Below are 26,082 nucleotides of genomic sequence, written 5' to 3'. Positions count from 1 at the left end.
AAGATCCTTTTTTGAATATGGGCACCACATTTGCTTGCACCAATCACTTGGCACTGTACCAGTACCTAGAGAATCTTTAAAAATGATAAACAAGGACACAGCAATGACTGAACTTGTTCACATTTACCTTATTTAACTTACTTAACCTTTCCTCGCTTTATCTAGAATACTTTCACTATAAGGTAAGGTATTAACTGTATTTTTCTTACAATATAATACAATAAAAACAATATATCATATATATTTTTTAAAATAAATGTATTTTTATTTACATTATGTGACTATATACAATTATACAATATGTACAGGTAAAAATTGAGGGATGCAGTCAGAATGTTGGTCCAGTAATGGGAAATCTTGATGATAATTTAGTAGTAAAGCTCCTTATCCACCCAACCTGAAAAAAAGACATTAAGAATAAATAGGTGCATTTTTAAGTCTTCAGATTTCTATACGGAGAACCTTGCTGCTTAACTACTCATCATTAGGAGGCAAATCATTAGCAATCTAATTTGGTTAATGAAATGGGCATGGAGTGGCAAGGTGTATCTTGAGTAAAACCAGGTTTTTCCTAATGCTATATGAGCGATTCGACCTAATCCTATTATTCGAGATGTTTGAAATTCCTATAAATGGATTGACCAGGGCAACTAAAACAACTTGTTAGCAGAAAAAAAAGGAGTATCTGCCATGGCAGACTTGACAGGGAAGCCTGACATAGCAGAAGTTTGGCAGGTACTTGACCATCCATATATGCCACTAATGACCTACATGCTGCAATGATACCATCATTACAAGTTTAGGCCAACAATGGTCTTTGTAGGTGTATAGATACTGATGTATATGCATTGGTCGAGAATGATGTGTCTCAGATGTTCATATTATAGATACTTACTGCCAGGAAATTTTCTTATGAGAAGTTTTCGAATTTCATCGTAAACTAAGATGAGAATTGTGTACTCAATTCCACAAAACCAGTATTGGATTCTGTGAAGAATAATTAAACAGATGTCAAACATTTGATTAAAATAAAGCAAATTGCGGAGTAGAAAGTGAAATATGTACGTTGCACATGGCAAAATCTGTAATAATGGGGGTAGAGTATTATTATACTTATGACTTTATACAGTAACTTAATGTTGGTGACACTGTAATGTCAACTTTGCAATCAAAACCTGCTTCTGAGTACAGCATTACATCTCATCTGTTATGGCAGGGACAACCTGAAGCAGCTGGCGAGCAATTAACTTCTGTTGCACCATCTTGTGATAACATGGTTGCACCTGTCATTAATGCTTATACTTCATATTACGTGGTTGTACTACTGTTGCCCAATATTCACATTGACTATATTTGAAAAAGTATGTAAATGGCCAAGTCAGATAACCAGATATCCAACATTCTCATGGACAGAAGAAGCTGCTTAGGATAGGGTTTGGTTACTATAGCTGCTAAATTATAGTATCTACTACTTTGCTATAGTATCTACTACTTTGCTATATGCTGATACTTACCGAATGGGCATAAAGTGCAATCCTTCATTCAATCCAGGAACATAGAGGAGGATGATTCCAACGACTACTTGTGAGAGTACACCCAAGAAGACAATTTTATTCCTGTGAAAGTAAAAAAGAATGTAGTGCAAAGGAAATACCAGATTGCTTTGTCTTATTGCTATAATAATATATCCCTCCTGCTAGGAATAGCCCCACTATGTTGCTCTGTCTCCATGCTAACTAGCCCACAGGTTACCCCATTTTAATTTAGCTGTGTTACCCCCCTCCTGTGTCTATAACCCTGCCTAAACTAATTTATACATAGATGTAACAGGCAACATGCTGCTAGAAAGTTGTGCATTATACACAACTAAAACTTGTCACTCACCTGAAGAAATTACTGGTCAGCAGGGTGTTCCTTCTTGTTTTTCGGATAACTGCATTCATCATCTGGCAGACCACAATACCGACAAAGAAAGCTGAGTAGTTATACCACTCCTGGTAGAGACGCTGGTTATAGGTCTACAAAACAAAGACAAGATAATATAGGTTACTTTGTTAAAAAAAAAAAACATGGATTTTGCCTAGGATGTTAGTAAAAACTATGCAAAGTAGCAAGACATTGCTGGCTGTGCTGGCTACAGATATAGATCAATGATTAGTGTCTTAAAAATGTTACAAGGTCTAATCTTATGTTACTGTGAGACATCAAGTGCAGAGATATTGGACCATCACCCATGAAGATGTGAAGAATAACTAGTGCCTATTATAAGCGAACTGTGGCGTCCACTGCTCAAGGATGGTCAGAGGATGTATTTATAGCAAACTTTAATTAAAAGTCCAGAAAACATTCCGGAAACTAATACTGTATAGCAGCAACACAGTCTTGCTTTCCTTGACCCAGGACAAAGGTTCACTCTACTGTCCTTGTTAAGGTAGCTTGGTAGCACATGTAAACAATGGCACATGTCCCATCAACACCCCTTTAGCTACACCCCTACTGTATAGAATACATTGCAACCATTGGAGGGTACAACCATTTCAGAGTTTGTTTCAGTTAACAATAGTTGATGAGACACAGGCTGGAGACCACTGAATTATAGTAATTGACTACGTCAGTTGTCTATAAATATTAAAGTAGTAGCTTAATAGATCCCCTGACTTTTGGTTTAATATGCTTACCCATTCCTGCCCATAACTGTCTTCCAGTTCATTTATGTTTTTGTCCTCCCATTCGATTCTGAGTCCAATTGTTCTAGCTGGAAGGAATCCTTGTTCAGCCAAGATAGTGAAGTAGTTCACAAACCCAGAAAAGGCTTCCATTGCAGCTGTAGATCATATAAGTCATATACATGTAAGCCTCGTAGCATGATCCTTTTTTGTTTTATACTCATTTGACTTCAAATATCATTTGTAATGAAAGAAAATTCTTACCAATGTGAAGGTAGGAGTATGAAAGCAGTGGCATGTTCACCAGTCGTTCCTTGTGTGGATTGCGTGGCTTTCTGGTCATAATATCATTTTCGGGTTTCTCATATGCTAAAGCAATAGAAGGGATCTGAGGAAATCAGAAGAATTGCATATCTTAGAGAAAATCATTTGTCCTTGAGAAGATGACATTATATAATTTACAGAAAACTACTTCCAATGAGGTCACCTCCACTGAGACTTGTACATTCAATGTGTATCATTGTATGAAATGCACATATACTATATGCTCTAAAAAATCGACTTACAATGTCAGTTCCCAGCTCTATGAAGAGGATGGTGATGGTTCCTATGGGCAAGGGGCAGCTGATGATCACATAGACCATGAAAGGAATCATTTCTGGTATGTTTTTGGTTACGGTGTATGCAATGGACTTCTTCAGGTTATCAAATATCAAGCGACCTGCAGGGGAATTACATTAATGAGCTATTGGAAATGTATGGCAGCATTATCCGCTTTCAATTGGAACAATATATCAACAATTCTGCTATAAATCTTGAAAAATTCTTCTAGTATACAAAATGGAAGGGATCAGAAAGAGACTGACCATAGACTAGTTCACTATAAGACTGTTAAAGATCAGGAATATTTTTCTTTTCCTTTTAGGGCAGATCGTTTATATATATATATATATATATATATATATATATATATATATATATGTTCTACTGGATTAATAAGGAAAACAAATTTCTAACATTCACCCCCTCCCTCTACTTTCCCTTCATCGTCATCCTCTCCCATCCACTATTACAGCATGAGGGACATGTCTTTTTTCAGCCGTACTAACTATGTAACTATGTTTATTTCAGGAGAATGCTGAAAATCCTGCAGATTGACAAACAAGGTGGGCGAGTTTATTTTGTTTTTATGTTTATATTTCTAGTCATTTCTAAGTTTTGTGTTCCTTTAAACAGTGTATGATACAAGAATGATACAGTACATCTTAGATATGGAGTTGCTTAGTTAAACCCAATTTATTAAAGCAATGATCACAAAAATAGATGAGCCTTGTCTGTCTTGTTGGGAAGTTGAGAAATTTATATTCCTAGAATGGCCAGCTTACCTTCTTCCACACCGGTCACAATAGAAGCAAAGTTATCATCCAGAAGAATCATATCGGCGGCATGTTTGGCAGCATCAGAGCCAGCAATTCCCATTGCAACACCAATATCGGCTTTTTTCAATGCAGGGGAGTCATTCACACCATCCCCAGTCACAGCCACAATGGCACCCTGAAAGTTATAGATATAATGTATTCTTAGTACAGTCACCAAAGTCAACCTTGCATTATTATTCTATCCTTTAAGACTATACCGTAACTTACTAGTCTCTGACAACCTTCGACAATGAGAAGTTTTTGTTGGGGTGAGGTCCGGGCAAACACAATTTCTGTATGATTTCTCAAGATGTCATCCAGTTCATCAGAACTCATGTCAACTATTTCACCTCCATTTACTACAACGGCACAAGCATCCCTATAATTAAAATCAACCGGTCAATGCACTAAGTAGAATACAATTGTAATTTAAGCGGTTGTACGAGGTTGTGTCTATCTACTGACAGCTCATCTCCATTGAAGTGAATAAGGCATTTTAAGATGCTGACAGATGTCTGAGAAAGTGGTAAATGAATGTCTGACCTGGGATTAACTCGTTCAACAGGGATTCCTAGTCTGCTGGCAATATCTTCCACCGTCTCGTTAGTACTTGAAATAATACCGACACTTTTTGCAATTGCTTTTGCTGTAATTGGATGGTCCCCAGTGACCATAATAACCTGCCATAAATACAGATTAATAGTTATTTTGCACTGATTGCTAAATTCAGCTTCACTTTGATCAATGTTTTTGGACACTAACCTTAATGCCTGAACTACGACACTTCATGACTGCATCAGGAACACTGGAGCGAGGTGGGTCAATCATTGAGATGAGGCCAACAAAGCATAATTTTTCTAAGGGGAAATTTTCACTTTCTACATTGAAAGGGTAACCCGGCCCATAGGCAGAAGAAGGAAGCAGAATTTGACAGAAACCTACAAAAGAAAAATAACAAATAAATAGATGTTAGCAATTTATTATGATAACTTTAAATATATCTTGAAGGTATGGGATACAAAGATGCATTAAGTCTAGGTTGCTTAGATATTTCCAAAATGTCAATGTAAAATTGCATATACTCACCAAGAACTCTCTCTCCCAGACTCCCCAGGGCGATATAGGCCTCCTGAAAGTTATCTTTCATTTCAGCATCCAGTGGCACTTCCTGTCCTCCTATCATGATGGTGCTACATCTATCCAAGATACGTTCTGGGGCCCCTTTCATCACTAGCAGGTAACCTTTCTCAGCAGGATCTTCTGGGATATGAATAGAGACCTAAGAAGTAGTAATAGATGTCAGCTCTAAAGAAACATTGGATTCCAAATAACCAGTAATGCCATAGATGGCTTGGACATCAAAGTACAACCAAATTCATCAATTACCTGGTACTTGTTGCTGGAATTAAATGGGATTTCCAAAACTTTTTCATTCCTTTCCCTAATGTCCATGACATTTCCTATAATATTCTCGGTAAATTTCAATAAAGCTGCTTCTGAGGCATCTCCGTTGACTGTTCTCTGCACAAATAGTGAAAGCAGATAAGATATCAACCCGTTTTAATGAGATTCTGAATCAAAATACAACAAATTGACCCTAAGGGAGTTGCCTTATGAATATCTCAGTGGGTCTGGTTTCCCCAACCTCCAACAAGGTTCCTGGGAAGCATGTAATCCATGCAAGGCACTCTTACAGAGGAGAGTTCCAACAACATTTTCTTTATGAGATGCATTTTATCCTTCACATATATGTATAATGTATATAATTGACAATTTACCTTGTTGATAGGAACTTCTTCCTGATTAGCACAGAATTCTGCTCGGTTACAGAGGGTCGCGATTCTACTCAGTGCTTGCGAAGTTGGGGAACTCTGATCAAACATTTCACCTGTAGAGAAACAATTACCAGTGGTTATCTACCTGTTGAATTTAGACAAGAGAAGTCTAGTGTGTTGTGTGGAGACATTTATTGAATCTACTGTGTGAAAATTAAAGATTCACAAGTTCTTACCTGTCTGATCTTCACTGGTATCTGCATTGTGGATGATATTATCGAACCACATATGTGCCACTGTCATACGGTTCTGGGTAAGGGTCCCAGTCTTGTCAGAACAAATGACTGATGTGGACCCAAGAGTCTCAACAGCTTCCAAGTTCTTCACCAGGCAATTCTTTTTTGCCATACGCTTTGCCGTCAGGGATAGACAAACCTATTGGGCACACATGTGGAAGTCTTATTCAAAAGAGACTCTTGACAAACATAATATTATAAAAATGGGCAAATTAATATGTACTACTTACTGTTACAGTTGCCAGTAGTCCCTCAGGCACATAAGCTACCACGATACCAATACAGAATATTACAGCATTGAGGGGACTATATCCCATAGAGATGGAAATGATGAAGAAAAGTAGGCCAACAGCCACTGCAAGCCCACTGATCAAATGCACAAAGTGCTCAATCTCCAAGGCGATGGGTGTCTTCTGGTTCCCGACTTGTGAGGCAAGTGATGCAATACGTCCAATGACTGTACGGTCACCTGTGTTAATTACTATACCGTATGCTGTGCCTGTAGAGTAAACATAAAGTATTAGATCAGGTTCTGTTCCTTTTTGATAAATAGGCATCATCTTAGGTGCTGCCACTAGGTGCACAATTTAAAAGATATATATGTGAGAAGCTCTGAATACTGATTTACAGCTTACCCTCCAAGCAGGTTGTAGAAAAGAAGCCCAGGTTCTTGGTCTCTAGAGGGTTATCATCTGTGCACTCCACACCACGAGGTTGCGCCTCTGATTCACCAGTGAGAGATGAGTTGTCAACCTACATATCAAAAGCAACAGGTCATTCTTATGATGCGTTCAAAGATTGTCTTCAAACTATTAACCATAATGTTATTTATGACTGCAAAAATTTCTTCTCTATTTTTCTCACCTTGCAGCCTTGGCATTCAAGCATACGTAAATCAGCTGGGATTTTATCTCCTCCTTTAATAAAAACAATGTCCCCAACAACAAGATTCTCTGCTAGCATCTCAATACGTTTTCCATCACGAAGAATCAAGGCTTGCTAAATCAACAAAAGAATAAATCACTATAAGAAATAATTCTCAAGTTTAAAGGCAATGATCAATGTTGGGGCATTTTTATGACAGAAATCTACTCATCTTGAGGGGATTTTTTTATTTTTTTTCAATTGGTCTTTATTAAAAGTTTTCCTGTAAAGCTTTCACTTTCTGTGTATTTGAAGACTCCTTCACAGTGAATCTCTTAGAGAATTGCTCTGTCAGCTACATCTGTGACTCTTAGCTCTAGTTCCCTGGAAGCTCATAATCACTCATTATAGCTAACTTCTTATTTGATAAGAATTTGGCTTCAATCAATGTTTATGAGCTGTTAGGAATTCCGAAATAAGAGGTACAGAATCCACCAATAGAGCAGTTCTCTGGTGGATTCACTGTGAAGGAGAAAGCTTGCCTGTCTGCAAATACCCAGAAACTGAAAGCTATGCAGGAAAAGCTGTTGTAATTTTTAAATAAAGACCAAAAGCAATGATGTTTTAGCCCAAAATAAAAAATAAATTAAAAAAAAAACACCCCAAAGGTGGCCGTAGCCTTTAATTTGTGAAGTCTGCTGTAACACTTCTTACCTGGGGTACCATATTCTTAAAGCCAGCCATAATATTGGTACTTTTAGCTTCCTGGTAATAAGCAAAGATGGCTGTCATCACCACCACTAAAATCAGGATGATCGCCAACCACAGCTGAGGACATAAAGGAATTATAATACATTAACAGAAACAAAATGCAACTGAGATCTACATTTGCAAAGTCTATTGTGTTTTTTTTCTTACATTGTCTTTGGAAACATTAGGATCTTGTGCAACTTGAAGGCCATATGCAAGAAAGCACAAGGCGGCCGCAATCCAGAAAACAATGGAGAATCCACCCGCCATTAGCATCAAAAATTTGACAATTTTAGGAGTTCCTTTTGGAGGAGTGAGCTTGTTGAGTCCATCCCGGGTGAGAATTTCCTGGGCAGCTGCAGTGCTCAAACCCTTAAAGTTAAACATAATTTGTTAAAATATTGTGCAACTTTTTATACTTGTTGGCAGAAGGGACAAACATGAGACCGTAAACTATGCTTTTATTATTGTGTTTAAGGGATGGTCCACTATTGATAATGGGTTCCTGAGACTTGCAAAGATGAGCTGTACAAACACAGTCAATTTTTTTTAATTTCCTTTACAATACCACCACATGTAAAATAAAGCATTAAACAGCTCAAGCTGAAATAAATAGGCTGTTCATGTAATACATGGACACTCCAGGTCAGAGAGTAAGACTGTCATTGTAGCTTCTTTCTTTGCACCGGCTACTTCTTAAGGTCTGTTTCACATGAGCAAGTCCACTGCAGGAATCACGCTCCGTGTGTGAATGTGATCCTCCGTTCTGGACTTGCAGGAGCGCAGGGCATTATACTGATTTATAATGCTGTGTGCTTTTGCTTGACCTTACTTCTACAGATTCATAGTGACATAAAGCGGTCACAATGACAGGTCAATCAGAGGCACATAGCATAATAAACCATGATAATGCTGAAGTTCAGAAGTGGAGGATCATGCTCACACACGGAGCATGGTTCTCGCAATGGATTCACTCGTGTGAAACAGCCCTAAGAGTCTTGAATGATGGCGCCCCATCTACTAATTAATAATCATATGATATTTTGAAATAGGTTTTCTAAACCAGACAACCAACTGTAAGACTTACCTGTTTGATATCTACAGAATATTTATTTTCCAATTCGTCTTTAGTTAACTTGTGGTCAGTCTAGAAAAGAAAACTATAGTCAGTACTTTATAATACCATATACAATGTTTATCATCCATATACATCTTTTTCCTTTCTATCACTTACAATCTCCAGCTCTCTTTTCAGGTTTTCTACTTTCTTATCATTCTTCTTTCTTTTCATCCCAGCAAATATTTTATCTTTGGTTTTCTCCTCTGGTTTTTCATTCATGGGGATGGCATGAACATCAGGTGGCTCCTATAGAAAGAAGCGGACACACATTGGAAACAGTCTAGCTACTGTACCTACAATTAGATTTAGTGTGTTAAAGGAGTTGTCAGATTTTTTATATTGAACTATCAGATGCCTGAGCAGGTGTAATCACAACACCACTATCCCATTCACTCCAATAGGACGGCTCCTTCCTATTCACTTGAGCAAGAAGGAGCCATCTCATTGAAGTGAATGGGGGCAGCAGTTGCAATTACACCCGCACACCACTGCAATTGCGACAGTGTACAGGTAAACAGTGAAGAGATGCAGGAGCTTGTACCAGTGCTGCATTCTCATCAAACAGCTGATTGGTGGAGGTGCTGCCAGTGGTCACCCCCCCATCGCCCTGGCCAATCTGATATTGATCACCTATCCTGAGGATAGATCATCAATCAATATGAAAAAAGCCGGCAACCCCTTTAACATTTATATTTATAGTATAACATGGTACCATACAATACGGTGGATCAGGACTAGGTGGAGTACATAGTTACAAAGGTTGAAAATAGATTCCTGTTCATCAAGTTCAGCCTCAGATCAGTTATATCACATTAATTGTTAGATTCGTTTTTTTTTTAAATGCTTTTTTAAATGCTGACATAAATTACTACCTCTTGCGGTTAGCTCTTACTATGACTAACTGTAAAGGTATTTCCATATACTTAAACCTTTATATGTGATAAAACTGCAGTTTTTGGCTTCTACCAATTTACTTCCTTGCCATTATTTCTAACTTTATTCTAATAACATCTACATGAAATAAGACATCTAGTAAGAAAATACACTTACCTGGGAAGACATTCTTGGAGGTTGAGACGTTCTGGATGTTCTGAATTAGTAAATGTCCTGCTGGAATCCTGCTGAGCTGCTCTTATGAAGCTTCCACTGACTAAATTTAGCAGTTAATTGATGGAAGATGCCATTGCCTGTGAAGGATCAAACCCATGCCTTATATATTGTGTGGCTCCTCCCACTATCACACCCTCTAGGTAATACGTTCAATGCTTTTTGGATCTAGCTACAACAGGTTTCCTTCAGATAAACCAGTATTTCTTTTTCTTCACAGAAACTTATCTAGATGCTGATCACCAAGGTATACCTGTGGCAGATGAGAGTGATGGAGTTGTTCAAGGAGGTGCAAATTGTACAGGCTGGGTAGCTTTTTTAGTTAAGCAAATGCTAATTTTGGGTTCACATTTTTTACGCATTTGAAATGTGCATGGAATTGTAGCTCAGTAGGGGGCATTGCAACTTTGTACTTGCAGATTTCAATTGTATACCTATTCAGCAAAGCTGATATACAGTACATACAAATATATATATAGTGTATATTATATAAATATATATATTTACCTATAGAGTTGTCCCATTATTAATCACTTCCTACTTTTGACGTTGGCAGCGTCTAGCTCAAGAAGAAAGTCACATATTGTGAGCATGGTGGGTATATAAGATGTGTGATAGGCTGACTGCACACATATCCCTCATTGCTGTCATGGCTAAAAAGGGTTGATTATTGGTTTTCGGGTGGACATATGTTACCTTTGCAAATAAGTATTGTGGAAACTGTGTATCACCAAGTGTCATTGGTATGAGGGGAACATCAACTATAAAGACGCACGATGGCGGACTGACATTCTACAGTGGAGCAACTCACCACCAAAATGAACCAGAGGGCTACCACACTTGTATCTAAAACAACAATGCAGTGAACCCTACTGCGTATAGGGCTCCGAAGCAGATGGATGGTTACTGCAACAGCAAAAAATGTCTGTGAAGGTTCTCATTTATCCAGGTCATGGTATATATCTGTAAAGAATAAATCAAGGCAACTGGACTTTCTGTAGATTTATTGAAAACGTTTCACTTGTTCTTCCAACGAGCTTTCTCAATTCTGAGGAATTGAGAAAGCTCGTTGGAAGAACAAGTGAAACATTTTCAAGAAATCTACAGTAAGTCCAGTTGCCTTGATCTATTCTTTACAGATATAACAGCAAAAAATGCTTCAATTTTTGCTGTCTTATCAGATTTGGACCTCTGCTTATTGGTAAAAGGTTGCCTTCTCCAGCGAGACTGAATCATTGAATGAATAGGTAGTGTATCTGGCGAAAAAAGACATTCACACTGAGACGTCACAAACACTAGGGGAGAAGTGCCCTCAGTAGTATGAATGTCCTTTCCCTGGAGAAACAAAAACTTAATGAGGACTCAAAACTCCACAGACATGAAACTTCCTTGTGCCTCTGCCAACTCAGGTTCTACCTAAAATTAAAAATAGTCATAACAATCGTAAGCATCTGATATTTGCACAGTTACATAACAATATATCAAGCTTTCATATAATACCAATATAATATCATTTTTCAATTCCAACTGGAAGGGGCAAAGCCAGGAACTTCTTAGCATCTCTCTCTCTGTCTCTCTCTATAAATATATATATATATAGTTAAAAAGTTGTAGCAGGAGCAGCACCACAAAAAATCCCCCCAAAAATAAAAAAATGTGTAAGGAATGCCAGCCGATATGATATCAACAAAATCACCTGAATACAGTAAAAAATAAGTTCCACGGCACCTCCATATGGTGAAGGAAATGTGTCCTTTATTCAGCCATGCTTGGGTCAATACAGGACACGTTTCTTTCACCATATGGAGGTGCTGTGGAACTTCTTTTTTACTATATATATATATATATATATATATATATAGTGGGGTTTTCGCTCTGGTAGACAGGATTAGCGGACGCAGTATAGAGGCAACAACAAGATTTTTGGATCAAACAGTTCAGTGTTTTAGTCACATATCAGGCAAGTGATAAAACAAGCAGTCATAATCAAGCAAAAAGTCACCTTGTGGTGTTGGTGGTAATTCACACCATGCAGCAATTCTGCCTCAAAGAGTCCTTGACTATAGCAGCACCAACCTGTTTTAAGGCCAAACAGGTAGCAAGTCTTCATCCAGACACAAGGCTCCCAGATTCCAACACAGAGACCTCGCTTCTGAGCCCAGCTACCTATTTAAGGACAGCCAGATGCTGCCAAAACCCGGACAGGCACTTAAAATCTGGTCCGGTATTTGACCTCACCTGGCTGTAAATCAGCCCAGCAGCACATGCTGGGAGGAAAATACTTGTTTTCCCAAACCTCTCACTGTGTCACAAAATACATATGTATATATATATATATATATATATATATATTTATTAATACAGTGCTGCCCACAATTATTCATACCCCTGGCAAATTTTGACTTAAAGTTACTTTTATTCAACCAGCAAGTAATAAAGCGCACAAAAGCTCGCTTGGCCTTTGCAAAAGCACATCTGGACAAAGAAGAAGACTTCTGGCCTTCTGTGTTATGGTTAGATGAAACAAAAAATGAATTGTTTGGTCACAATGATGTTTCCTTCATTTGGGGTAAAAAAGGAGAAGCGTTCAACTCAAAGAACCCCATCCCCACTGTCAAACATGGTGGTGAGAACCTAATGCTTTGGGGGTGTTTTTCAGCCAATGGACCAGGTAACCTAATCACAGTAAATGGCACCATGAAAAAAAAGCAATGCATGAGGATTCTCAACGACAACATCAGGCAGTTTTCAGAGAAACTTGGCCGGCCTTGGGCACCAGTGGACATTTATGCATGACAATGACCCAAAACACACAGCAAAAGTGGTGAAGAAATGGTTAGCAGACAACAACATTAACGTTTTTGAGTGGCCCAGCCAGAGTCCAGACTTGAATCCTATGTTACTATGTTACTATGGTATGAATAATTTTTGACTGGACACTTTTTGCTCAAATGTAAAAAAAAGCTGAGAAATGTTTTTTTCCCACAATACTTTGGAGAGAGTTCAGAGCTACTAAACTAGTACATGGATTGCAGGATAAAACTTACCAGGAAAGATTAAAGGACCTTAAGAAGAAAGACGAGACAGAGGGATATGATAGAAAGTTTTAAATACATAAAGGGAATCAACAAGGTAAAAGAGGAGAGAATATTTAAAAGAAGAAAAACTGCTACAAGAGGACATAGTTTTAAATTAGACGGGCAAAGGTTTAAAAGTAATATCAGGAAGTATTACTTTACTGAGAGAGTAGTGGATGCATGGAATAGCCTTCCTGCAGAAGTGGTAGCTGCAAATACAGTGAAGGAGTTTAAGCATGCATGGGATAGGCATAAGGCCATCCTTCATATAAGATAGGGCCAGGGGCTATCCATAGTATTCAGTATATTGGGCAGACTAGATGGTCCAAATGGTTCTTATCTGCCGACACATTCTATGTTTCTATGTAATAATGCCTCTTGTACATCGTCTTATTACCTATGTCATTTTCCGTCAAAAAATTACTTGCTGGTTGAATAAAAGTAACTTTAAGTCAAAATTTGCCTGGGGCATGAATAATTATGGGCAGCACTGTTTATATATATGTTGCAAAATCCACGGCACTCAAGTGAAAAATGTGGTATTTATTCACACATGTCATACAGCAATGTTTCGGGTCTCTCTCAGAACCTTTCTCAAGCCAAGCCACTTAGTTTGAGAAATTGGCCCTCCGCTAATTGCCAAAGGGTTGCCTTCTCTGATTAATCACCTTTTCTGCTTCATTGAACGGATGGACATTGGCTTATCAGGCAAAAAACATCAGAGAACAAAAACCCTGCAACCATCACTGGAAAAGCAAAACCCGTTATAGTCTATAGGATGCTCTTGTGACATTCTCTGGGCCCACTCATTTACTGTATGTGGAAGGAAATTTCAATGGATTGTGGCCTGAGTACATCTTTGCAGACCACATACACTCATACACAGGGCCGGCCTTTGGGGTGTGCGGGCTGTGCGGCCGCACAGGGCGCCATAGCAACAGGGGCGCCGGGCGGCCGACAGCCCGCAATGTAATATGGGCAGGCGAGGCGGCACTTATGTTTTCTCCCCCCCCCCCTCCTCCTATATTCAGCAGGGGGCGCCCGGCGCCCGTTGCGGTTTAAAAAAAAAAAAGTTGCTTATATAAGTTGGGGGCGGCTGGCGGCGCCCCTCATTCTGCGCCGCCTGAGTGGCTGAGGCTGAGCGCTTGCCGCTCTAGTCTAAAGAATCCTGCGCCTGTTAATGTAGCGTGGCCGAGCTCTGTTAGGTCCGCGGTACAGGAGCTTTTGTTTCCTGTACCCGGCCGGACTGACAGGAAGTGCTCACTTAGTGTGCACTTCCTGTCAGTCCGGCCGGGTACAGGAAACAAATGCTCCTGTACCGCGGACCTAACAGAGCTCGGCCACGCTACACTAGAGGTGGAGGTGGGAGTAGAAAGAGAGTGACAAGGGGGGAGGGGGGAGGAAAGAAAGAGAGTGACAAGGGGGAGGAAAGAAAGAGAGTGGGGAGGGGGGAGGAAAGAAAGAGAGTGGGGAGGGGGGAGGAAAGAAAGAGAGTGACATGGGGGGGGGGAAAAATAATGAGAGTGATGGGGGGGGGGAATAATGAGAGTGATGGGGGGGGGGGAATAATGAGAGTGATGGGGGGGGGAATAATGAGAGTGATGGGGGGGGGGAAATAATGAGAGTGATGGGGGGGGGAAATAATGAGAGTGATGGGGGGGGGGAATAATGAGAGTGATGGGGGGGGAATAATGAGAGTGATGGGGGGGGGGAATAATGAGAGTGATGGGGGGGGGAATAATGAGAGTGATGGGGGGGGGGGAATAATGAGAGTGATGGGGGGGGGAATAATGAGAGTGATGGGGGGGGAAATAATGAGAGTGATGGGGGGGGAAATAATGAGAGTGATGGGGGGGGAAATAATGAGAGTGATGGGGGGGGGGAATAATGAGAGTGATGGGGGGGGAATAATGAGAGTGATGGGGGGGGGAAATAATGAGAGTGATGGGGGGGAAATAATGAGAGTGATGGGGGGGGAAATAATGAGAGTGATGGGGGGGAAATAATGAGAGTGATGGGGGGGGGAAATAATGAGAGTGATGGGGGGGGGGAAATAATGAGAGTGATGGGGGGGGGAAATAATGAGAGTGATGGGGGGGGGAAATAATGAGCGTGACAAGGGAGGGCGGGGATAATGAGAGTGACAAGGGAAGGGGGGGGGGAAAGAGTGACAAGAGAGGGAGGGGGGGGGGGGAAGAGAGTGACAATGGAGTCCCCAGAGCCAGACTGCAGCCAGAGTCCAGATCATCTAATTGTCCTGGCGGTAAGTAGACAATGCAATATGTTTATTATTTAATTGTTTAGTTATTAATACTACATTGGAAACGAATTTTCTCAGCTGGACACCGGCCGACACTGCGCATGCGCTGGGAGCCTCACCAGCGGTTAGGGTAGGGAAAAAGCACTGGCCCGTACGTAATTTTTCCCTTCCCTAACCGCTGGTGAGGCTCCCGATGCATGCGCAGTGTCGGCCGGTGTTCAGCTGAGAACATCCATCCGATCACTGCGCCTGCGCATTGGCCCATAGTTTTTCCCTACCCTAACCGCCGGCGAGGCTCCTGGCGCATGCGCACTCTGCTGTGAAATTTCCCTAACCTGTCGTTGTGCGCCTGCGCGGCACACCTCCTCACGTCATGTCCGGTGCGACCGGAAGTGACGAGGGTAGGGAAATCTCACGAACTAGGGAAGTATAACATTACACCGGCCTTTGGGGTGTGAGGGCTGGTAACTACTTGGTTGGATAGTCAGCCAGCCTATGCCATGATGCCAGCAACAAGCAGTGTTTTTTTTTTTTTTGGGGGGGGGGGGGGGCGCCACAAGGTTATCTCGCACAGGGCGCCTGAACACCTAAGGCCGGCCCTGCTCATACATGCTGATTGTTTTCCCTGAAGTGGAAGGAATCTTCCAGCATGATAATGCAACATGTCACATGGCTAGAAATGTACAACATTGGTTGGAAGAGCATGGCCAAGACTTTCAAGGACTACCCTGGCCCCCTATTTCCCCAGACTTTAACCCAATCTGTGGAACCACCTTTATTATCGTGTTTGCTCTATTGATCCTCGTGCCTTCCAGCTTTGCTCCATATATCTGTGACAACCTACCAGGACCTTATTGAGTCGCTCCCAGCCTATCTAGCTCAGTGGCGGATACAGGGGCACAGTCTGTCAGACTGTCACTGGCACCGACGCAGTTGTCCGCAACCCATGAGGTCCTGTCCCACAGTTGTCTGCAACCCTGTGCGGCGCTTGGTGGGCGGACCTAATTGGAACGGCGCCGGCTTGTACCTTCTTGATTCTGGCTGGTTGGCAGTAAGATGCCTGTGGGCGGGGGAGGGGGGCATGGAAGGGACAGGGCGGGCCACCAATGTCGCTGCGCTAGTATGTGAAGGCTCCGCTCAGCCTGGTCATCGGTATCTTTACACTGCACAACCCCTTTAGCCCAGCACTGATCGGGGGGGATGTATACCAGCACATAGATCAGAGCGCTGTATGGTATCTTCTGGCACCTCACAGAGCCCCCTGTTCCAATAAAACGTCCTGCCGCACACAGCAAACCCTGGCCCACGTTTACTAATACGTCTGCGCCAAACATCTGTGTACAAACTGGTGCTCATAGGGGTTGCACACCTTCTTCTGAAATTCTTGAAAAGGGGGCAGGGCCTGAAATGTGCCATTTGTGCCAACATTTCAGCACAATTCTGGGAAACAATCTGTCTGAAAGTAAGCCAATAGCTGGTACAGAGTCAGAGAGAAGTGACAACCCCTGCCCCAGTGTATCATCCAGCCTGAGCGCCTGTGATAGACAGCCTGGCCTTACACCGTCTATAGGATCAGTAAATCTGAACCTCTGTGTTAAAAGGGCTGTCTCATTTCAGTAAATAGCATTTATCATATAGAGAAAGTTAATACAAGGCATTTACTAATATATTGTGATTGTCCACATTGCCTCCTTTGCTGGCAGGATTCGTTTTTCCATCACATTATACACTGCTCGTTTCCATGGATACGACCATCCTGCAATCCAACAGTGGTAGTTGTACTTGCACGCTATAGGAAAAAGCATCTGCCTCTCTGGTGGCCGGGCCTACGGTGCTAGTGCTTTTTCCTATAGTGTGCAAGCACAGCCACCTCTGCTGGATTGCATGGTGGTCGTAACCATGGAAACGAGCAGTGTATAATGTGATGGAAAAATGAATTCAGCCAGCAAAGTAGGCAATATGGACAATCACAACTACATTAGTAAGTGCCTTGTATTAACTTTCTCTACATGATAAATGCCATTTCCTGGGGTGAGAGGACCCCTTTAACCACCTCCCATCTGCCAGTTGACTATAATTGTCCGGGAGGTGGATCTCTATCTCTGAATGGACGTTTCTGGCAGCTGCAACCCAGAGAGAAGGCAGGTGTCCGTGCCTTCTAGATCGCTGTATACACAGCGCTCAACGAGAGTGTGCAGGAGCTGTCGGGTCTACTACAGACCTCGATAAGCCCTGCACTGAGGCTGTACAGCGTTGTATAGTGCTGTACAGCCTCTCTGGGGGCTGTATTTCCCCTGTAACTGGGGCTGCTATGTCAGCCCCAGTTACAGGAGAGTTCAATAGTGGGAAAAAAGTTAAGTTAAATGTCCCCCAGAGGACTTGTATGACCTTATGGGGGACGCAAAGTGTAAAATAAAAAAAGTTTGAAAATAAAAAAATTAAAAAAAGGTTTCACATGTAAAAGAAAAAAAAATAAGGAATTTTTTTTTTAATTAGAAATAAATAAATAAAATAGACATAATTGGTATTGCCGCGTCCATATATAACATGATCCACCCAGTCCGATAAACACCATAAAAATAAAAAAACTGTCAAAAAAGGCATTTTTGTCACCGTACATCACAAAAAGTGCAACACCAAATGATCAAAAAGGTGTATGTTCCTCAAAATGGTACCAATAAAACCATCACCTCATCCCGCAAAAAATGAGCCCCTAAATAAGAAAATCGCTCAATAAATAAAAAAAACTATAGCTCTCAGAACATGGACACATTAAAACATAATTTTTTTGTTTCAAAAATGCTATTATTGTGTTAAAGTGAAATAAATAACAAAATGTATGCATACTAGGTATTACCGCGTCCGTAACAACCAGCTCTATAAACATATCACATGACCTAACCCCTCGAGTGAACACCGTAAAAAAAAATATAAACTGTGCCAAAAAATACATTTTTTGTCACCTAACATCACATAAAGTGCAACATAAAGCGATCAAAAAGGCGTATGCCCCCCAAAATAGTACTAATCAAACTGTCACCTCATCCCGCAAAAAATTTGATCCTAACTAAGACAATCGGACAAAAAAAAAAATATGGCTCTCAGACTATGCAGACACTAAAGCATATTTTTTTGGGTTTCAAAAATATACATATTAGATATGATATAGCCACGTCCGTAACGATCTGCACTATAAAAATCTTATATTACCTAACCCCTCAGATGAACGCTGCAAAAATAAATTAATAAAAACTGTGCTAAAACAACCAATTTTTTGGTCACCTTGCCCCATAAAGTGTAATAATGAATGATCAAAAAATCATATGCACCCAAAAATGGTACCAATAAAAACCCCAACCCTTCCTGCATAAAATGAGCCCCTGCACAAGATAATCGGCAGAAAAAAAAAAAATTATGGCGTTCAGAAAATGGAGACACAAAAACATTTTGATATCATTGCATCCATAACAACCTGCTCTATAAAAATTGCACATGATCTACCCTGTCAGATGAATGTTGCAAAAAATAAAAAGTTTCTATAATAGGGTAATTTATGGGGGTATCCACTATTTAAGCCCCACAAAGTAACTTCAGACCTTAACTGGTACTTAAAAAGTGGGTTTGGGCAATTTTCTTAAAAATTTTAAGAATTGCTTCTAAAATTCTAAGCCTTCTAACATCCTAAAAAAATTAACATTTACACAATGATGCCAACATAAAGTAGACATATGGAGAATGTTAAGTAATAAATATTTTATGAGGTCACTTTCTGTTTTAAAAGCAGAGAAATTGAAATTTTTAAAATTGCTAATTTTTTAAATTTTTTGCCAAATTTAATATTTTTTCATAAATAAAAGTGATATGTATTGACTCAAATTTATGACTATCATGAAGTACAATGTGTCACAAAAAAGCAATCTCTAATGGCTTGGATAAGTAAAAGCGTTCCAAAGCTATTACCACATAAAATGACATATGTCAGATTTGCAAAATTAATCTTGGTCAAGGAAGGGGGCAAATGGCCCGGATGTGAAGTGGTTAATGAAGTGGTTAATGAGCCCAGCATCCATAAGGTCTGATACAAACCGATCATTAGCCGCGGCAGTATCACCAGTTTGTTCAGTGATGCCATTTTCGGCTGAAGGCGCCATCAAGTACTCTATGGGAAAAGCCTGCAGTGTCAGCTCCAATTCTGTATTTCTCTTCCTACAGCGCAGCAGAAAAAGGTAAATCATTACGCACATGTGAACACAGCCTTATCAAGGAAGACACTGGCAGTTATGTACAATAAGACTATTCTGTAACCTCAATGTGTAGTACATCACAGACAGCCCCCCTTCATCATCTGGATTACAGGATGCCAGATAGGAGGTGCTTTACTGATACACCTGGCGGATTAGGGATGAGTCCAGCAGAGAAGTCCTGAAGCTTCACACAGGGCACTACACCGCTGCCGGTCTTAGCTATCGGCAGGCTGTACATGGCGGTCCATGGCACCCTCTAGAACATACTGTGTATCTGTATGGACGTCGCTCACCAGTGGTCAGTGATGCTGTAACAGCCCCGTCCTACCTCAGTAACGGCTGTCACCTGACATGCATGGCTGAGAGCGGCTGGATTCACACAACCACTCCCTGTCAGTTCCGTTTCCAGCTCCTGCGGATTCTCTTCATCTTCTCGCTCACTCTGCCTTGTCCTGGACAGACGCCCGTCCACTGCCCGCCTCTAACACGTGTGCCTGGCACCAGCCCTCCTTCAGGCTCAGCATGCGATGGGGGCAGAGGGGAGGGATGGACTCGTACTATAGTAGTATAAGCAGACAGGCAAGTGGCCCATCAGGGATTTTACCGGCTCCCCGGTGGGCCAGTCCGAGCCTGGATATACCATTCAGAAACATTATATCACATGTGAATGATATCAGCCACTCCTCCTTTAACTCTCCAGTGCTGAAATAACCTCCGGAGACATTACACCATAGGTGACTGACATCAGCTGCTCCTCTTATAACGCTCGAGTACTGATATAACCTCAAGAGACATTACATCATACATGACTGACATCTTCCCAATCCTCTTAAAACGCTCCAGTGCTGATATAACCTCCAGAAACATTACATCCTATGTGACTAGGTCTGCCTCAGTAACGGCTGTCACCTGACATGCATGGCTGAGAGAGGCTGCATTCGCACAACCACTCCCTGTCAGTTTCGTTTCCAGCTCCTGCGTGTTCTCTTCACTTTCATCTTCTCGCTCACTCTGCCTTGTCCTGGACAGACGCCCGTCCACTGCCCGCCTCTAACACGTGTGCCTGGCACCAGCCCTCCTCCAGGCTCAGCGTGAGATGGTGGCAAAGGGCAGGGATGGACTTGTACTGTAGTATTATAAGCAGACAGGCAAGTGGCCCATCGGGAATTTTACCGTCTCCCCGGTAGGCCAGTCCGAGCCTGGATATACCATTCGGAGACATTATATCACATGTGACTGATATCAGCCGCTCCTCTTATAACGCTCCAGTGCTGATATAACTCCAAAGACATTACATCATATGTGACTGACATCAGCTGCTCCTCTTATAACGCTCCAGTACAGATATAACCTCCAGAAACATTACATCATATTTGACTGATATCAGCCGCTCCTCTTATAATGCACCAGTGCTGATATAATCTCTAGAGACATTACATCATATGTGGGGGGTGAGCGGCTAGGAAAATTTGAAATGTGACTGATGAGAGGGAATGGGGGTAGGTCACTGGGAGACATAACTTTTTATGAGCTCTTTATAAAGTATAGGTGAGATACAGTGATCCCTCAAGATACAATGGCCTCAGGATCCAATATTTTCAACATACAATGGTCTTTTCTGACCCATCGTAAGTTGAAACTTCCACTGCCCGCCTCTAACAACATACAATGGTCTTTTCTGACCCGCCTTCCCACTCCCTAGCATGCAATCACGGCCTCCACCACAACACATACACAGAAAATCCACACACCTGGTAGAGTACAGTGATATAAATACTTCCAGTTCTGAAGATTCCAGCGGCTCAGGATCAGTGCTCTGGGCAGCTGGGCTCAGGCTGGAAGTGGGCACCACTCTGCAGGAAGGAGACCAGGGCTCGGCTCACCCTAGTGTTACAGTGAACCCCAGCACCCCACAGTATGCAGTATAGCACCCTATAGTATACAGAAACCCACAGTATGCAGTGTAGCACCATATAGTATACAGCACCCACACACTATGCAGTATAGCACCCCACACTATACAGTATACAGTACAACACCTTACAGTATACAGTAGAGCAGCATAACACCCCACAATATACAGCACCTCACAGTATGCAGCACCCCAAACTATACACTATACAGCACCCCACACTATACAGCCCCCCACACTATACAGTACAGCAGTATATCACTCCGCAATATACAGCACCTACAGTATACAGCACCTCACGGTATGCAGCACCCCAAAATATACAGAATACCGCACCTCACAGTATACAGCACCCCAAACTATACACTATACAGCACCCCACACTATACAGCCCCCCACACTATACATTACAGCAGTATAGCACTCCACAATATACAGCACCCACAGTATACAGCACCTCACGGTATACAGAACCCCAAACTAAACAGAATGCCGCACCTCACAGTATACAGCACCCCAAACTATACAGCACCCCACACTATACAGTACAGAAGTATAGCACTCCACAATATACAGCACCCCACGGTATACAGCACCCCAAACTATACAGAATACCGCACCTTACAGTATACAGTACCCCACAGTATACAGCACCCCCATAGTATACAGTAGAGCAGTATAGCACCCCCACTATACAGTAGCTTACAGTATATTAGCATTACAGCCCCTGTCACCTTTTACTGATGTAATCTTCTCAAAAAAAGCTCCATAATTGTGGGAAACTTCTCCTGCAGCAACACTCCTGGTAGACAGGACTTGTGATGACCTCATAGCCATATGACCAGTAATATTGCTAAGTTACTGGTCACATGGTGATTATGTCATCTATGGTCCTAGAAAATCATAGCTCTCACAGTACGCTGCCTGGAGTGCCGGCAGGCAGGCATGGCAGCACCCCCCTGTGTAGCTGATTGCCTGATACTCGGGGCAGTGGCTAGCAGGGCTCAAGAGGCATCTGCCTTGGGCCCCCCAGGAGCAACTGGGCCTAGGGCAGCTGCCCCTTTTGCCCCTTGTTAAAGACGGCCCTCCTTGGATGACATTTTGGAGCAGTGGAACCGATTACTCAACTTACAATAGTTTCAACATACAATGGTCGCCCAGGAACCAATTAATATTGTATAATTAATAAATGTAGAGAAGTCAGATCTCCGTCCAGAAAAAAAAAAAGTCTTTTTAGGGATGATGTTGTACTCGGAACTCATGAATACTTTTCTTCCACAAGAAAAGATCCAGAAAATCAGTCAGGAATTGACCCTGTTCCGCAGCAAATGCAAGGTGACAATCCGATTGATAATGAAGATCTTGGGTCTGATGTCCTCAACTATCCCATTAGTAAAGTGGGCCCAAGCTCACTCTCGGACCCTCCAGTCATTTATGCTCAGAGCATGGAACAAGAGGGTAGGCTCACTAGAGATGAAAGTGAAAATTCCTCAATACGTAAAGGACTCCTTAAACTGATGGCTGGTCAGAAAAAAATTAAGCAGGGGCGTCCCTTGGCAGCAAACAGATGTTGTGACAATAACTACAGACGCCAGCAGAAGCGGCTAGGGAGGCTTTTCAGATCAGTCCCTAGTGCAAGGTACATGGCAGAAACACCTAAGCTTAGCTTCTTCCAACCTAAGGGAATTAACCACAGTTTGGGAAGCATTAAAAGCCCTTCACCCAAAACTCAGGGGAAAGGAGATAAAAGTATTATCAGACAATACCACAACTGTAGCATACCTGAACAAACAAGAGGGCACAAAGAGTTCAGCCCTAGCAAAAGTCGCAAAAGAAATATTCCAGTGGGCCGAAAGAAATGTACTATCAGTCTCAGCAGTTCACATAAGGGGAGAGAACAACGAGGTTGCGGATTTCCTCAGCAGAGATGTCTTGAAGGAGGGCGAGTGGTGCCTGAACCGGAAAATATTTCTTCAGATAGCGAAAAAGTGGTTCTTTCCATAAGTAGATCTCTTCGCAACCCGTCTAAACAGACAGACAGAAAATGTCGGTTCTCTATCCTACACGGATCACCCATTCATAGTTAACGCCCTCTCCCAACCATGGCCAGACGAAAACCTGTATGCCTTTCCTCCATTTGTGCTAATCTCCAAGGTTCTACAAAGAGTGTTACTGGGAAACCACAGGTTGCTTTTGATCGCACCTTATTGGCCCAGGAGATCTTGGTTCCCACTACTACTGAAGATGTCAGCAGAGGACTTTTTTCTACTACCGGATGTTCCGGATCTCCTTCACCAGGGCCCAGTTTGGCATCCCAGGGCAGCCAGACTTCAGCTAGCAGCGTGGAACCTGAACGGAAATTATTAAGAGAGAAAGGCCTCTCCGATGCGGTAATTTCCACAATTCTTTGTAGCCGCAGAAATGTGACATCAAAGATCTCTAACAGAATCTGGCTGTTATTTTTTAAATTTACAGATGGTGATACCAGGGGCCCTTTTATGATCACTAAGGTTCTGGAGTTTCTCCAGTCAGGTGTACAAAAGGGTCTTAGAGTTAGCACAATTAAAGTCCAGATATCTGCCCTAAGTGCCTTTCTGGACATTAAACTGGCAGAAGTGGATCTCATCAAAAGATTTGTGAAAGGGGCCCGAAGAAAACAACCCATGGTTAGGCCCACTGTTCCCCCTTGGGATTTAAACCTGGTATTATCTGCCTTAACAGACAATCCCTTTGAGCCCTTACCGGAGATATCCTTAAATTTGCTTACTTTCAAAACATATTTTCTGATAGCTATTACCACGGCTAGAAGGGTGGGGGAAATACAAGCCTTTTCATGCAGACCTCCTTATCTAACCATCAGAGATGATAGAATAGTATTAAAACACTCTCCTTTTTTGCCAAAGGTGGTCTCTAAGTTCCATTGTCTACAGGAAGTGTCTCTTCCATCCTTTGGGTCTCCATCTGGCAGTCAAGAACAAAGACGCTTTCATAACCTAGATGTGAGAAGAGCAGTACTGACCTACCTTAAAGCCACGGAAGACTTTAGAAAGGCAGACAGACTGTTTGTTCAATTTTCAGGCCCAAACAGGGGTAACGCGGCAAGCAAAGCATCTATCAGGCGATGGATCAGATCGGCAATCTTGTGGTGTTATGACTCAAAAAAAGTTCCCCCCAGCAGGTCTTAAAGCCCATTCAATTTGGTCGGTAGCAGCATCTTGGGCTGAATCAACAGATGTTCCATTAGAGCAGATTTGCCAGGCGGCCACCTGGTCCTCGCCTTTTACTTTTTTAGGCATTATCAGTTGGATGTGTTAAGGAATAGAGAGTTATCCTTTGCTCGCAGAGTGTTATCTGCGGTAGTCCCACCCTAATTTAGAGCTTCTCTGTTATTCCTCATGTTACGTGCCGCTGGGGGGTCGTTTGGAAAGATTTAAATTACTTACCGGTAATTGGTTTTTCCTCTAGCCCCCACAGCGGCACGTAACAGGAGGATACCCCGCCTCCCCAGGGACAGGAAACAACATGGAGATCTTTAAATAGTCCCCTTCCCTTACCTGCTCCAGTAAATAACCGAGAAACTCTGGAAAGGATGCAACATATAAATATTTATGTATTTTCCAAATTGAACAAAACATGAACAAAGAAAATTTTAAATATAGAATAAAGGCAAAATATAAAATATAATGGGGGGGGGGGGGAATTCCCCGTGCCGCTGTGGGGGCTAGAGGAAAAACCAATTACCGGTAAGTAATTGAAATTTTTTTTACACAGATGTTTGGCGCATACGTATTAGTAAACATGGGCCAGTGTTTGCTGTGTGCGGCAGGACGTTTTATTGGAACAGGGGGCTCTGTGCGGTGCCAGGAGATACCATACAGCGCTCTGATCTATGTGCTGGTATACATCCCCCCCCCCGATCAGTGCTGGGTTAAAGGGGTTGGGCAGTGTAAAGATACCGATGACCAGGCTGAGCGCGGAAGGTCAGTGTGGGAAAACGTGATGGCAGGAGAAGAGAAGCAGGAGCAGGCGTATCCAGCCAGGCCAGTCCCCAAGTCCCTAAAGTAATGGAAGAAAAGGTATTTACTGATAAAAAAAAAGTTCATGTTTTTACTGTTCCCCTCTCTGAAAATTACAACTGCCCTGTCAGATGCAGATCTTAACGACCTGCTGAGAGTTGTAGTTTTCCTCACTGCAAATTGCCATACTGCTATTCACACCATGTATACCATGATAGAAGCTGCTGTGGCTTCTGCTGCTATATACGCTGCATTGAATGGAGCTAAGCCATGAAAGGACAATGCATCAAAAGTGGACATGTCTGTTCTTGGGACAGTTGCAGGTTTTAACCCCTTCAGGACAGGGCCATTTTAAATTTCATAGTTTTTTTTTATTCCCAGCCCTCCCAGGGGCATAACTTTTTTCTATTCACATTGCTGTATGACAGCTTGTTTTTTGACGGATAAATTGTACTTTTTTAATGGTACCATTTATGGTTGTATACAATGTAGTGGGAAATAGGATTTTTTTTTTAAAATAGTGTAGAATTATAAAAAAAAAAAAGTTCTGCTACAGTTTTATAAGTTTTGTTTTCAC

At 41.9% G+C, this 26,082-nt stretch overlaps 1 protein-coding gene across 1 annotated transcript; it reads right to left on the bottom strand.

Annotated features, from left to right (window-relative positions):
* Positions 1-277: 277 nt before the first annotated feature.
* On the bottom strand, positions 278-20,023 carry LOC122926670 (potassium-transporting ATPase alpha chain 2-like). The gene is made up of 25 exons (XM_044278121.1): positions 19,906-20,023; positions 19,420-19,539; positions 9,940-10,076; positions 9,004-9,135; positions 8,857-8,916; positions 7,938-8,141; positions 7,734-7,847; positions 7,020-7,154; positions 6,791-6,908; positions 6,386-6,654; positions 6,096-6,294; positions 5,863-5,972; positions 5,471-5,605; positions 5,171-5,363; positions 4,847-5,022; positions 4,628-4,764; positions 4,313-4,463; positions 4,052-4,220; positions 3,233-3,387; positions 2,931-3,054; positions 2,679-2,824; positions 1,885-2,018; positions 1,515-1,616; positions 896-987; positions 278-397 (listed from the first exon to the last, which is right to left on the bottom strand). Exons 3-25 carry the CDS (start codon positions 9,949-9,951, stop codon positions 369-371), a joined length of 3,096 nt encoding a protein of 1,031 aa, XP_044134056.1. The 5' UTR covers positions 9,952-10,076; positions 19,420-19,539; positions 19,906-20,023; the 3' UTR covers positions 278-368.
* Positions 20,024-26,082: the final 6,059 nt, after the last annotated feature.

This window comes from Bufo gargarizans, chromosome 2 (assembly GCF_014858855.1).
Source record: "Bufo gargarizans isolate SCDJY-AF-19 chromosome 2, ASM1485885v1, whole genome shotgun sequence".
Classification (NCBI taxonomy): domain Eukaryota; kingdom Metazoa; phylum Chordata; class Amphibia; order Anura; family Bufonidae; genus Bufo; species Bufo gargarizans.
This window is presented reverse-complemented; position numbering and strand designations above follow the sequence as displayed.

What these genes read in the sequence shown, in the direction of transcription:
- LOC122926670 (XM_044278121.1), bottom strand. An exon ending in GACTACTGGCAACTGTAACA is followed by an intron (nt 6,295 to 6,385) that starts GTAAGTAGTACA and finishes TGTGCCCAATAG; the next exon opens with GTTTGTCTATCCCTGACGGC. An exon ending in ATTCCAGCAACAAGTACCAG is followed by an intron (nt 5,364 to 5,470) that starts GTAATTGATGAA and finishes ACTACTTCTTAG; the next exon opens with GTCTCTATTCATATCCCAGA.